The sequence below is a fragment of the Heterocephalus glaber genome, unplaced genomic scaffold, assembly GCF_053883595.1.
Source record: "Heterocephalus glaber isolate CG9 unplaced genomic scaffold, H.glaber_assembly_v1.0 deba00001509, whole genome shotgun sequence".
NCBI classification, from domain to species: domain Eukaryota; kingdom Metazoa; phylum Chordata; class Mammalia; order Rodentia; family Bathyergidae; genus Heterocephalus; species Heterocephalus glaber.
In genome coordinates this window covers 57706448-57721318 of record NW_028258325.1, presented here as the reverse complement: position 1 = coordinate 57721318, position 14871 = coordinate 57706448, and the positions used below count along the sequence as shown (strand labels likewise).

At 35.1% G+C, this 14871-nt stretch overlaps 1 protein-coding gene and 1 long non-coding RNA gene across 3 annotated transcripts in view; one reads left to right on the top strand and one right to left on the bottom strand.

Moving 5' to 3' along the window:
- Nucleotides 1-14871, bottom strand: part of LOC147825186 (uncharacterized) — a 98550-nt gene that overhangs the window by 36726 nt on the left and 46953 nt on the right. The gene's annotated exons all lie outside the window — the stretch shown is intronic.
- Nucleotides 1-14871, top strand: part of Tmprss11d (transmembrane serine protease 11D) — a 122720-nt gene that overhangs the window by 86351 nt on the left and 21498 nt on the right. For both annotated transcript variants that reach the window (XM_021262280.2, XM_087187753.1), the window contains 2 exons: nucleotides 350-417; nucleotides 9018-9175. In XM_021262280.2, the coding sequence (XP_021117939.1) occupies nucleotides 350-417; nucleotides 9018-9175 (226 nt within the window). The remainder of the gene's footprint in view (nucleotides 1-349; nucleotides 418-9017; nucleotides 9176-14871) is intronic.

The window sequence follows — 14871 nt, the reverse complement described above, 5'->3', positions numbered from 1 at the left end:
GAATGGAATTTCCTTGTGTTGATTTGGCTCTCTCTCCAACACCCTTAGCACAGCCACCAAGTCATGTGACATAGGCTCTCACAGGGTTAAAAAGGTAATGTAATTACAGTGACTTTTACTAAAGATGCCTCTGGTCAGTGTTGTCTCTGTTTGATAGATGAAGAAATAGACTCCACATCAAAAGGTAACATTACCTGCTTAAGCCAATCCCACACTTCTGTGATAGAATTGAGCTGAACTCAATGGAAAACTTAGTTCTACTCATTAATATAAGTCCTGTGTTGGAAGGGTGGGAGAAAGGAAAGGAAGAACTGTAATTACAAAAACATTTTCCCCTTTCTTTCTACAGATTACTAATGCATTCCGACAATCAAATTTAAGAAATAGGTTTATCAGAGCCCATGTTGTCAGATTGAGGTGAGTGAAATGGTCTCAAAAAATTATGGGAGGTTAGATGCAACTTGGCACATTTGACTTTGGTCCACAGCATGGATTATAAATGACATGCTCGTGCACTTTGTGATATGAGAGCAGAATCCTGAGCAGCTTGAAAAAACATTGCCCAAAATGTCATATATGATTTATTTAGCTACTTATTAAATGTTCATCTTGCTTCAATTCTTAACGGAAAAAAGAAGAAAGGATGAAAGGAAAACTGGAGACAAGGTGCAGTAACACCCATCCTACCATGTAAACCTTGTGGATGTCATTCACAATGCAGTCTCTGTAAGCCATGACTCCTGGAGTTGTGCAATGCTTTGAGCCTGGGTGTATTCATCCAAGAACAGGACACCATAACCAACATCAGAAGTGGCTTTTTGGTTTCATCTCCATGAAATGCTATAATAAAAGGATGTTTTGGCCAAATCTATGTCATGTTTGTCATAGACTAATAACAGGAGGAGTGGCAGTGTGCATGCTACTTATGATCATCCCTGCCTTACTTAAATATGCACCTTTCTATGGGATGTGATGAAACAGGCCCTTCTAATCAAAATAGTCACAATGACTGACTCTCCCATAAAGTCTTAAGTGCCCACATTGCTTAATCCTTCAAATAATACATGAAAGGTTTTTGGTTGGGAGAGCAATTACACTAATTCTTCTCAAGGACTGACATCACAAAAATTAAGCATAGATTTCTGGTCAAACAAGTTTTGATGTGAATTTAAAGGAGTTGGAAGAGTCTGTGTGAAGGATATTTTCCAAAACACATTTCAGTGAGTACAGTTCTATCACCTGCAGGACTTTTTTGTCAAATCTGCAGTGGCTACAAATGCTTGAAACTTGTGTTGACATGCATTTTCTCTTTTTTTGTTCACTTCCCATTTCCCACTTCAGTCTGTTCTGAAGATGATGCATTCAGTCTGATCTATGACCACATCTCAAACTACAAACTGCTCTTGCCAAGTTCAACAATGACATCCAAATCATATGGCGATATATATATCACCATATATGCACAAACATCTACTTATTATCACACATTAATGTCTTGTAGACAGCTCAACTTTAATATCCAGACATGAACCTACCCTCTCTCCCCTTCCAAATATGTCACTGTACTGGTGTTGCCAATCTCAGCCAGAGGCATCACAGTCAAACTAGTTGCCCAAGAAAGAAACCCTCACAATTCTATTCAATAATTATCGCCCAGCTTCATGCCTTTTTTTTGGTACCGGGGATTGAACTCAAGTCCTTGGGCTTGCGCAGCAGGTGGCAAAAGCACTGAGATAAATCCCCGGCCCCATCATGCTTTCTCTTTAAGCGCAATGCCATCATCCATCTCTCTCCTGGACTATGAACAACACTCTCACAAGTCTGCCTGGCTCAGTGTCATTCTATTCTACACTCTAGAAAAATATTTAAACAAAAATCCAAATATACTATTCCTTTGGTTAAAATCATTTCAATGGCAACTCTTTACCCTTACATGTGAGATATCATAATATAAATGTACATATTGTAGATGTATTAAAAATACATGTATTCTTGATATAGGTATAATGTGTATATATATATATATATATATAGGCATATGTGTATATTTGTATCCTAACACATATATAAATAAGATATATAGGTATAGATATAGAATATATATACAGATGTATATTATATTTTATATATATATCAAGAATCTATATATCAAAGTGTATTCAATTTTTTTTCATCTGACTTCTTCCTTCCATCTCCATTTCCAGGGTTATTTTTCACTAATCTCTATCTCACTCTTTACTCACCAGCCCCAGTACAAATATGGAAAGTAAGTGACACCATTCACATGTCTTCACCTAGTCATTTCTTACGTTCCAGGTCTGATGAAATGACCCTTCACCATCACTCCAACCCCAGACTCATTATGAAACATTTTGAGCATGTAGAAAGGGACAGGACAGCAGAAACAAACAGGAGCATGTGGCCTTGTATTAACCACCCAGACTTGTCAAATCAATATTTTGCCATATTTTAAACTGTTTTGAGAAATAAAAAAACTTAAAGAAGTGGTTGAAGTCTCCACTGATGAAACGATATTTGAGCAGAGACATGAAGAAGACAAAAGTAAGCACTGCAAATACATGAAGGAAGTCAGAGAAACCAGCAAATTCTCTATGTGGAAATGCAACATGGGTTCTTAACGGACTGAAAGGGTGCCTGTGTGATTAGAGTGGACTAAACAGGTGAAATGTGTTGGAGGTGGTCATAGTCAGAGATCTCCCCAAAGACAAGATCATGTAGGTCTTCCAGGCCAAGGCAAAGGACTCTGGGTTTTACTCTGGATAAGATGGAAGCCACTAAACAGAGGCATCACAGTCCAACTTGAGATTTTAAGGAATCACAACACTGCTGTGTGTAGCATAAATTGGAGGGGCATGATGCTTCAGAGCATGAGATCCCTTAGGAGGAATTACAATAAAGTAGAATAGAGACTTTGGAGGCCCTTGCTAGAATAATATTGATACTGGCAAAATAAATGAGATTCCAAATAAACCTTTAAGGGAGCTTCGATGAGACTGATGTTGAATGTGAAAGAAGAGGATTCCTTAATGATTTTCTCATGTATGCGCCTATAGATTCCTATTTATAAATATATCCAAAATTTACATATAAAATTGTCTGGAATGTTTCCCAACTCTACATGAATAGGATTACACAGTGTCTTCCCACAGGCTTATTCAAATAAATTTTTATGTGATCCCATGTTATTACAGCTAAGCCTAGTTGATTTAACTGTCATATATTCCTTTATTTTATCATTTTATTGGATGAATACACCACAGTTTATTTATCCATTCAACATTTGATGAGTATTAACATTTTTTCATTTTTTGACTTTCTAAAAATTTTACAGTAACCATTCTTTATATATGCCCACATGAAAATATTTATCTAAAAGTTCACTTTCTAGATGCTGATGTTTGAGGGTCTTCAATTTTACTAGGTATTGATAAAGGACCCACCAACATGGTTGGGGAAATTTACACCTTAACTAATAGTGTATGAGAGACACTTTCACTATATTATGATATAGTCAGGCTTTCACTTAATTCTTACTAACCCAATGGGTGAAAAATTACATTCTTCAGTTTTAATTTTACTTTTACAGTGATAAAGCATATGGGTTTTGGATTCAAACTGCTTAAGTGTAAATTCTAGTGCTGATTCTGTTAGCTGTGTGACCACTGGCAAGTTATTTAACTTCTGTGTTCTTGGGTTTTTTCTGCTAATAACAGTTCTTTGCTCAGGTTGTGATGAAGATCAAATAAGTTAACTGGTGCAAGCGCTTTGTCCTGTTTAAGCATTTATTCATAATTTTTATCATTCATTAAGAATCCCTCATCTTTGACTAGCATATTCATATTTTTTCTATTTTTCTGTGGTTTGCTGTTTCTTTCTTATTTATTTGTAGGAGTTCTGTACTTGCTATAAGTATCAATCATTTGTCCACTTTCTGAGTTGCACATGTTTAAAGTATTAATTCTCAGGTATTTTCTTGTTAAATTTTAAAGTTTTTTATTTCAAAAAAGATTTTTGTAATATGCTTTCTATATCCTTTTAAATTCTGTAAAATCTGTGGAAATGTCTCCTAGATCTTAATATTGTAATTTAAAAAATATATAACTGATATTGTGTAACAGGAAGAAAAGGTCTAAAAGAGCAGGGGAATTGGGAGGGGTAGGGGAAGGGAAAAAAGGGAAAGGAAAAAATATGAGAAGAGGAAAAAATGGATACAAGGTCTTTGCAAATAGGAAATGGTGGAGGGGGTGAAAGGAGGGCAAGGGAGGGGGAAAAAAATAAGAACCAAGAGACTCATGTAATGGTACAAGATCCCAATGATGAATGTAGCTGTATTGTATACCTAAAATGTACCAATAAAGTTAATGGGGAAAAAAAATTTTTTTAATTTTGACATTCATATTCAGGTTTTAAGTTTATATAGTATGTGGTAAAGATTTGATTTAATTTTTCCACACAAGCTGTTTTCCTTACTATTTATGATAACACTTCTGTGTAATACTATTTACATAGGTCTGGGGTTCTATTTCTTGATGATAAATTTTGTTCCTTCCTATTAAACTTAATAATTATATTGTTCACACAAAATCTACCACTATGGATTTGTCTGTTTCTCTTCTCAGTATACTTTCAGGAAATATTATTAGGTACCTAAATTTTTAGAATTGTTATAATTTCTTCATGAATTACTTCTTATCCAGACTTTTTTACTTCTTATTCCTAATTAATATTTTTTCATCTTAAAATCTCATATGACATTAAGGTGTATTGGTTTTCTTATGAGTATTGTTTGTTTAATGTATCTGTACCCATTTATTTTCAAAATGTGTATGTCTTTATAGGATAGATATCTCTCCTACTGTGAGCAGATTAATACTTTTTAGTGCATTCTTACAATCTTTGCCTGTAACCAGAAAGTTAAGTTGATTTATATTTACTCCCACAAAGTTATATTTGGATGAAATTCTTCCATATTCTTTTGTGTTCTTTATCCAGACTTTTCTGTGCTTCTTTTTCTACTGTCTTGCGTTCATCTGTATGACTGAGTTTTTTCCATTTTCTTTTTTTTACTAGTTTAGAAGTTATCTATTCTATTTTATTTTAGTGATTACCATTAGAATTTGAACAAGGAGAGTCACTTAATCCCCACACTTGTTCCAAACAATATGGAGCATTTGCAACAATTTTTCTTGCAAATTCTTGTTAATGCTTTAGGTCCACATGCAAATAAGTCATTATAACTATTCATAACTGCTTATGCCTTTTTAGAGTACCTATCCTTTGCTATATTGTGTTTCCTATTGTTATACCTCGAATTATTCTTCTGTGTTCAGTTTCCTTCTTACTGAAGTATTTCCTTCATAAATTCTTTCACAACAGTCAGTGAATGATAAACTCTATTTTGGATATTTTTAATAAAACAGATGGCCTTATTCTAGCCTCATTCTCAATAGTTTAGTGCATGTATAAAATTCTTTTTTATTTATTAAGTTCATTGGTACATTTTAGGTATACAGTGTGATGACCATCATCATTGGGAATTTGTACCTTTACATGATATATCTTGGCTCTTATTTTTCCCCATTCCCCTGTTCTCCCTTCAACACCTCCACCCCTCCCTATTTACAAAGACTTTGTTTCCATTTTTTCCTTTTCTCATATTTATTCCTTTCCTTTCTTGCCTTTCTCCTACCCCTTCCACTGTCTATTTCTCTGTGAGCACACTGAAGATATAATTACATACTACCTCCCATTCCTACTGTTAAGAAATCTGTCAGTCAACATGTTCTTTGGTAGTGAGTCTTTTCTCTATTGTTGTTTGAGAAATCTTGTCATTGGAATTCAGAGTTTTGTTATAGCTAAGGTATGATCGAAAAATACAGTTAATATTTAAATTTTTTTAGTGTATTACAGTAAAAGATATATTACAATTAATTCTCCTCAAAATGCTCCCCCCTGCTTCAAACACATGTATTCTATTGTTCTCATTACTTTCTAAGGCAGCTATGAAAAGTCATCTTTTGTGAGTGTCTTTGATTGAGTTGGCATGGCTCCCTCAATGTCCTGAATCAATTAAAAAATGTACCTGTACAGTCACTTTGATTTTGGGAAACACTCAAAAGCTGCAGAGTGCCAGATGCAGTGAATAAGGCTCATGAGGAAACACCACAGTGTTTCTATAAGGCTGCCTTTCCATTACCACTCAGCAGCAGAATTCACTGTATTTTTTATTATATTTTGTAAAGACACTTAGGAAAGTGGCGAGAATGATGGAATAAGTGTGTTCAAAGCAAGGGGAAGTATTTTGAGGGGGATTAATGCAATGTATCTTTTACTATAATCTTTTTTAACTTGAATGTTCACTGTATAGTTTATCACACCTCATTTTTGTATGTGAATTTTCTTTTATTTGATGTGCTTTGATTGACTCATTGCAATCTGAGGCTTCATACCTTTATCAATTCCAGGTAGTTCTAATCTCTTCTAGTATCACTGCTCTTTTGTTTTTTCTGTGCTTCTCTTTATCATTAGTTGAGCTATACATTGATCTTTCATGTTATCTCTTAACCTCTCTGATCTTTTTAATTTCTTTACCTGTGTTAGATTCTGTGTAATTTATTCATTTCCATCTTTCAGTTAATTTATCTTTAGCTTCAATTAATATTCTGTAATCATTTGTTGACTTTCCTGTTTAGATGGGTGTTGTCCTATCTGTAAGCTCTATTTATTTCTTTTGAGAATCTACTTGAGTTTTTTTATAACAACTTCTACTTTTCACATTCTTATGATTCCTTCTTTTATGCCATTAATCATTTAAAATATGCTTATCAGTGAATTCTGTTGTGTGAAGTTTGTGAAGATGCTCTTATTGTTCTTTTGACTCTAGCTGCTGATGCATTATTTCTCATTGGAACTATATACTTAATCTTGTTTATTAGTACTGTAAATGCTTGCAATACATAATAAGTGCATTTATTTTGGGGAATTATATGTATCTATATCACATTTTAATCCTCTTTGTACCTCCACTTTTCCCCTCGCTCCCCTCAACCTCATTCTTGACCTCCTTCCCAGTTTCACAAGGTTTACTTTCATTTCCTATCATCTGTCTTTTCTTTTGTTTTTTAAATTATTTATATTTTGTTTCTCATATAAGAGAAATCATGAGATATTTATCCTTCTATGTCTGATTTATAGTCTCAGGGTACACCCATTTTCCTAAAAATGACTCACATTTATCCTTCTTTATGAGAGCACAGTACTCTAGTGTGTATATATATATCCATTCCTTTGTTGATGGGCATCTTCCTAAGAGTTAAAGACATAACATTACAGTGATATGTGCATATCCATGTTTATACCGGCTCAACTCATAATAGTTAAACCTTAGTCCCATTTTAAAATGGGACCCTCTGCAGTGTGGATTTATCACACACTCCTCCAGAATATTTGCTTTTGTGAAACTCTCTAAGGGAATCAGCAGAAGATGTACTTTGTTTTTTAATTTCCTAGCTTAAAAATTATGGGAAATCCAGATAGTATTGATGAGAATCCAATCATACACATCATATAGCCAAGTTTATGATCATGAATTCTTGGGAAAGACATATTTTTCTATCTAAAGTTGAAATTTAGAGACAGAGAATCCTTTCTTTTATCAGTTGGTAAGCAGATGCTTCTTTCTAATTCATATTTTTACTAGAGGTTAATGTTGTAAGAGCTCTGGTCCTATTCTGAAATCTCTGGCCCAACTCCATATTTTGCAATAGTCCAAGGCCTTGTCTCCAGCCTTTGTGAAATTACCAGCTGAAAGCCCCTTGAGTATTTCAGTGGTTACCACAAAATATTCAAATTCTTTATTTTTGGTTGTTAGGAGTTTTCCTCATTCTATGTGAGTTTAGCTTTGCATTTGAATGGAATTTATAATATTTTATCTAGCATTTCCAGCTTTTTATATGGAAAGCTTTTTTCTCAAATGTTACAGTATCCACATTTCTAAACCTGGAAGTTGTAATGAAGTTGTAATGATTTGTTCAGTGTCTGCTTCTCCATCTAACCAGCAGAATTCACAAGAATGGAAACTGTGAACTTTGATCTGAGCTAATTGCTGAAACAGAATAGTGCATAGCACATGAAGGTGCTTATTTAATATTTGCTAAATAACTATTAAATTAGTATTTAGAATTAATATGTCAGACCAGGCAACTGAGATAATAAAAGGAGGCCAAGAAGCACATGAGAGCATTAAACCAAATGTGTCTAATGCAATTGTTCAAAAAAGAGGATAGCCAACATCAAGTTGAAAAAATGGCTTATGTGATAATTAACATGGAAGAAAAGTGACTTTATCTATGTTTCAGTACTAAGAATATTGAAGGACATTATCAAAGTTTATTGTTAGGAATATAGTCCCCATGGCTAATTGAAATGGTATATAAAACCTTAACACATGACTATAGAAGTTAAAATTTTCTGTTGTAGCCAAATGAGAGAGTGTAGGTACCAGAAAACTAACCTGAGCATCTAACACATAGGTTTGTTAAGTTTGTTTATAAATTTAAGGGGAGTTTTTTTTCCAGATTGATGAAGTCTATTGATAGCTAATAATTACAGTTTATTTATTGTACCCTATGCACTTTTCCCAAAAGTTTTATATACATTAATTCATATAACCTTTTAAATAACCCATTTTACATATGAAGAGATGTAGATACAGAAAGACTAAGAAACTTAAATAACTTTCAAAATATCACACAGTGAAAGTCTGTGGCACTTTTACTTCAAAGCCAGCTATAATGTATGGTGAATACAGTGCATTAAAACCAGATTTAGGAGCCAGCATTGTGCTGTCCCATTACACATGCAAAGGCGGCTTGGCAAACCTGTTCTAAAGATAAATTCATCAAAAGAATTCTTAAATGTAAAGGTTTAATCAAGAAGAGCATATAGTAAAAAATTATCACAATTACCACAATTTAAAATATTTTTTTGATTTACAGGCAAGAAGGTAACAGTGTGGTAGCAGATGTCGTCATGAAGTTTCGATTCAGTAGACGTAACAATGGAGAGTCAATGAAAGGCATGGTTCAGGCTATCTTACAACAGATGCTGAATAACTCTGGAAATCTGGAAATAAACCCTTCAACTGGGATAACAAGCAAGTACCATTTTTTGCTTACCATTTTATTTCAATATATCCCTCAAGTTTACTAATTAAATGAGAGACTGGCTTTCTTTCTTTGGATTTAAACTTTTTCAAAACAATATATTAAAAAGGTAAAATATATATATAGCCCTCTAATGTAAAACATATTAAGATGTTTTTGCTTTTCAATAGTTATATATATTTTTAAATATACTACTTTTTCTTTCTTTCTGTTTTCTTTTTTTTTCTTTTTTTGGTGTTTTTTGAGACAGGGTCTCATTATGTAGTTCAGGCTGCCCTTCAACTTGCTGTGTAGCCCAGGCTGGCCTCGATCTCATGGCGATCTTCCTGCCTCGGCCTCCGGAGAGCTGGGAAACAGGCGTGCACCACCACACCCTGCCTACTTTCTTCTTAAATGGAATAATTTCAACATGGAAAGAGGTCTATTTCCTAGTGTCCATATATAAACAATACATTTTAACTTGCTCCCACATCCTTTTTTCGACTTCAACACTTCCAGCAAAGTGAAAAGGCAAACTCAGGGTATATGCAAATACATTTCCTTGCTGAAACTGCTTTAAGGAGTGCTTATGAGAAAAGAAAAAAAAATGGAAACGAAATCTATGTAAATAGGGAAGGATGGAGGGGGTGAAGGGCACACAGGTAATGGGGAAAAAAATAACCAAGATACATCATGTACAAGTACAAGCACCCAATGATAAATGTAAATGTATTGTATACTTACAACATACCAATAAAAGAATTTTTTTTTAAAAAAAAAAAGCAACAAATTTTAGAGTGTAGGATCTAAGAATATTTTTGGTTTCAGTTTTCTACTTTGTAAAATGTAAATAATTCCTACCCTAATGTCTGAGGGCTGCATGGGGAAGACGTGAAAACACTGTAATTATGTTTTCTATCTTTAATTGACACATAGTAATTGTACATATGTATAGGGTAGGGTAATATTTCAATATATGTATACAATATGCAATGATTAGATCAAGGAAACTGGTATTCTGTCACCTCATATGTAATTTTTCTTAGTGTTGGGAACATGTAAATTCCTCTCTACTTATTATTTTGAAATAGTTATGATTGCCAATCATAGTCTAGTTGTACAGAAAGAAATGATTCACCCCCAGACCCATTGCCCATCCTCTCTCCATCCCTCCATCCCCCACATCTTTCCCAGACTCTGGTAACCACTGTTGCATTTTCTGCTTTTTTCGAGGTCAGCTCTTTTAGCTACTGCCTATAAATGAGAACATACAGCATCTGCTTCCTCTGTGCTCAGCTTACTTTCACTTAACACAAAGTCCTTCATTTCAAGACTTCATTCTCTGTAGGGCTGGATAATATTCCATTAGGTTCATATAACATTGTTGTTTCACATTTCTCCACTGATGGTCACCTAAGCCAATTGCATGCCTTGGCTCTTGTGAACAGTGCTGCAATAAACATCAGATGCAGATGTGTTTTTAACAGCTGATTCAATTCCTTTGAATACATATCCACAGTGAAACAGCTGAATCTATGATAATTCTATTTATAGTTTCTGAGCCACCTCCATACATTTTTCCATAGTGACTATATGAGTAACATTCCCACCAATGGTTTGGGGTATTTTGGTTTTTGGTTTTTGGTGTCAGGGATTGAACTCTGGACCTTGCACTTGTGAGGCAGGCAGTGGCACCACTGAGCTAAATCCTCGGCCCCTGCCCCACCAGTGTTTTATGAAAGCTCCCCTTTTTCCATATCCTCACCAACATTCATCACATTTTGTCTTTTTGATGAGAGCCATCCTAACTGGGATGACATAAAAATTCTAAGATTTAAAGGCTAATTTAGTATTCATATATTAAACTTTATTTGCTAAAAGTTCATTTTTGTTTACCCCTCCAACACTCTTTATGCAGAATATTATTGTCAGATATTCAATTTGTGGACGTGCTATTGGAAAAGTAAATAGATGTTCAGGGTCAAAGAATAATTTAATTAATGACTGATCTCACAGATGCCTTCATTTTTATAGCATTTATCAAAACTAAAAGTAACAAATGACTTGTGTATTTTGTGTTTTGTTTGGCTTCATCCTGTTCTGCAAGCTTTCTAAAGGCAAGAACCCCTTTGTCTTGTTCACTGTACTGTCTTTCTGCCACCCAGGATCTAGTACATAAAAGATGTTCAATATATAATTGTTGTGTGACTGAAAGAAAAAAATTACATAATGAAGGACACTCTTACAACTTGGCCATTTAATACTAGTTGGGGTTTTTTAAATTTTATTGGTACATTTTAGGTATAATGGCATTCATCATTGGAAATTTGTACCTTGACATAATATATCTTGGTTCTTATTTTTTCCTCATTCCCCTCCCCTCTCTTCAACCCCTCCACCCCTCTCTATTTACAAAGACTAGTTTAAGAAGCCATAATTTCCTCCAAATGAGTTTAAGATTTAAAGGCTTTCTGCGGCTCCCGCATTGGACCAGTATGCACCTGCTATGGCAGTACTCATTGTTAAAACATTGAAATGCTCTCCTATTTTGTTCACAGTCACTGCATTATCCCCATGAAGTTGTCCCTCATGTCCCCATTCCTCACCCCGGATGCACCTCTCTCCTTGCAACTAAGGAGTTAATGCTTGTCACTGGGAAGATCTCCAAGAATTGTTCTAAAGTCCATGGCCTGGTTGTGTCCTTACTCACTGATGCCCAAATGACTATTACCTCTGCTCCTATACATAAGGGAATTCTTCCAAGACCACTTGCCAAGTGCTCATATTTTGTTCAACATTGTGCCAGACATTGTGGTTTCCACCTCCCAAGACCTCATAATCTAACTGAAGGAAAAGATAGCCCAACACAAGATAGCAATCAAGATCACAGACTTGACAATCCAGGGAATGTATGATCAAGCACCTAGTGTAAAACACTACTAAGGAAATCCAGGAAAGGAAAATACCAGACTGTTTGGTATCTCTCAGCAAAAGGCAGATGGATGGACTTTGAAATAGGAGTAGGATCCCATATTTTGAGACTAGAGAAAGAAAATTGCCAGATAGAAGGACATGAAAAGAAGAAAATAATCTGTAATTAACATGATGTTTTGGCAGAACAATGAAGAGAGGCTTACTGGGACAATTCATTTGTATCACTTTTGTCATTATCTTCTTCACTGTCATCAAAACACTTATTTAAAGAGCTCTTACTATTTTTTAGGCATAACTTTAAGTGTCCTGTACTCATCTTGGCCTTTGTTTAATCCCCACAATCTCCATATCCCATAGACACTTTTACTCTCCCCATTTACAACAGACAGATGGTTGCCCAAGCTCAGACAGCACATGGGCATTCAGAATTCAAACTCAAGCCTCTCTGGTTCAAAGAGTGAGGAAGACTGGCCACCTCTTCTTTGTTTACTGTTTCCAAAGGCATGAGTTGGCTCCACTGATGCTTTCAAAGAAAATGTCACCCAAACATTATGTATTTTCTTGCTGGTTTTAGACCACATGAAAATCTATCTTGAGAAGTTTAGACTTACGGAAACAAAGAGACTGATTTCTCACTATATATTTCAAGTGTAGAAAGATAGATCTGACCTACACTTTTGGAAAAGATCAATCTGACATTGAGGGTTGTCTCTTCACTCTGTTAGTGGTTTCTCTTGCTGTGCAGAAGTTTTTAATGAGATCCCAGTTGTTGATTGTTTGTGCTAGTTCATGAGCAACTGAGGTTTTGTTCGTGAAATTTTTTCCTACACCAGTGTCTTCAAGAGTTCTACCTAACCACTCTTCCAGCAGGTTTAGTGTTTCTGTTTTAATATTTAGATCTTTGATCCATTTCGATTTTAGTTTACTGCATGGTGAGACACATAGGTCTAGTTTTAATTGTCAGCAAGTTGAATCCCAATTTTTCCAGCACCATTTATTAAAGAGGCTATTTTTCCTCCAGTGAGGGTGTTTGGCTCCTTTGTCAAAGATGAGGTGGCTGAGTATGTCTGGATTTGTTGCTACATCTTCTAATCTATTCCACTGATCCTTGAGTCTGTTTCTTTACCAGTACTATGCTGTATGGAGGCCATACTCTGAAGTGAAATCAATAGGACATACATGTATAAATACTGAATAGCTTTTCTAGTGTGAGAAACTGAAAGTGTAAATGAAGATCAAAATGTATAATAGATAATGTGAAATAGGAAGAAAAGGTCTAAAGGGGAAGAAAAAGGGGAATTGGGAGGGATAGAGGAAAGGAAAGAAAGGAAAGGAATAGATATGAGAAAAGGAAAAAAATGGAAACAAAGTCTTTGTAAATAGGGAGGGATGGAGGGGTTGAAGGGAGGGCAAGGGAATGGGGAAAAAATAAGAACCAAATTCCCAATGATGAATGTCATCATATTGCATACCTAAAATGTACCAATAAATTGAATAAATTTTTTAAAAAGAAAAAGAAAAGATCAATCTGGTATGGTTTAGGTAGAAGAATTGAAAAAGCACAAAATTTTTTTTTGTTTTAAAGTCAGTAGTGCTAGTGTCCAATGAAGAAAGCATGAATTGAAATAGTAACAGAAGGGGCAGTGAGGAGGGGGCTAATTTAGAGGATAGTTAGGGTTAGAAGTTAACCTGGAGACCCAGATTTAAAAATGATGATTAAGGGGGAATTGGGGATGTGATATATTGACTGAGGAGGAAATATAACATAAGGAGTGAATTATTTGTAAATTAGGTTACATGGAGTTTGAGATGACTGCCACACATGCAGGGGAAACTGTCTTGCAAGCAGACCTGGAACTAGAAGCATCAGACCTTCACTGTACAATACTGACATGGCTCTCTTTGCAGGCTGGCCCACCAGCCCCCTACAGCAATGTGTGTCCTAGCTCTACTGCGCAGCAGCCTTACAACTCCGGGTATAGGCCCATTGTGCCTGCCATTTGGAATGTCCTTTCCCCTCTTGTCTGCCTGAAATTTTCCTTTTAGGTTTTCAAAATACAGAGTAAACATTATTTCCACTAACTCAAATGTCATTTCTCCACTGATAACTTCTGTGGTTCTCTCTTGTAAAATCAATTACTCTCTTTTTTTCTCCCTTCCACTCTTGTGTTACTTACTTTTCTCTCATTGATGAGACAAAATAAACGAAACCAAAAGTATCCAAGAAGGGGTTTATTTGGCTTACAGTTCATAGAGGTCTCAGTCCATAATCAGCTGGCTCCAAGGCAGGGATGGCAAACAGGCATCACAAAGGAGAAACAACACAGAGTGCACAAGGTAGCAAAGGCAACAAGGGACCTTAAGTGTCTTTCTGCTCCTTTTATCTTATTCAGATTACCAGTATTAGGGCGGTGCCAAACCAATCACTCACATGTAGTGGTTTAGTAATCACATGCCCTTAATCCTAGCATCACACACACTAGACTCACCAACCCATGACCTCATGAGGATTTGGGGGGACATCTAGACCCAAACCATAACAACTCTGCATTTATATTTATTTGAATGATTCCATGATTAATTCTACATGTAAATAATGTAAGGGCAGAGCCCTTATATTTTGCTCACTGTTGTACCTTTGGCACCTACAATAATATCAGTAGAGTAATATATGTCCATACCAATATACACTTAAAGGTATATTTTAATAAGTGAACAATTAACTTGTCTTTTAATATTTATGACACTGTATCTCAGTGACTTATTTATGTCT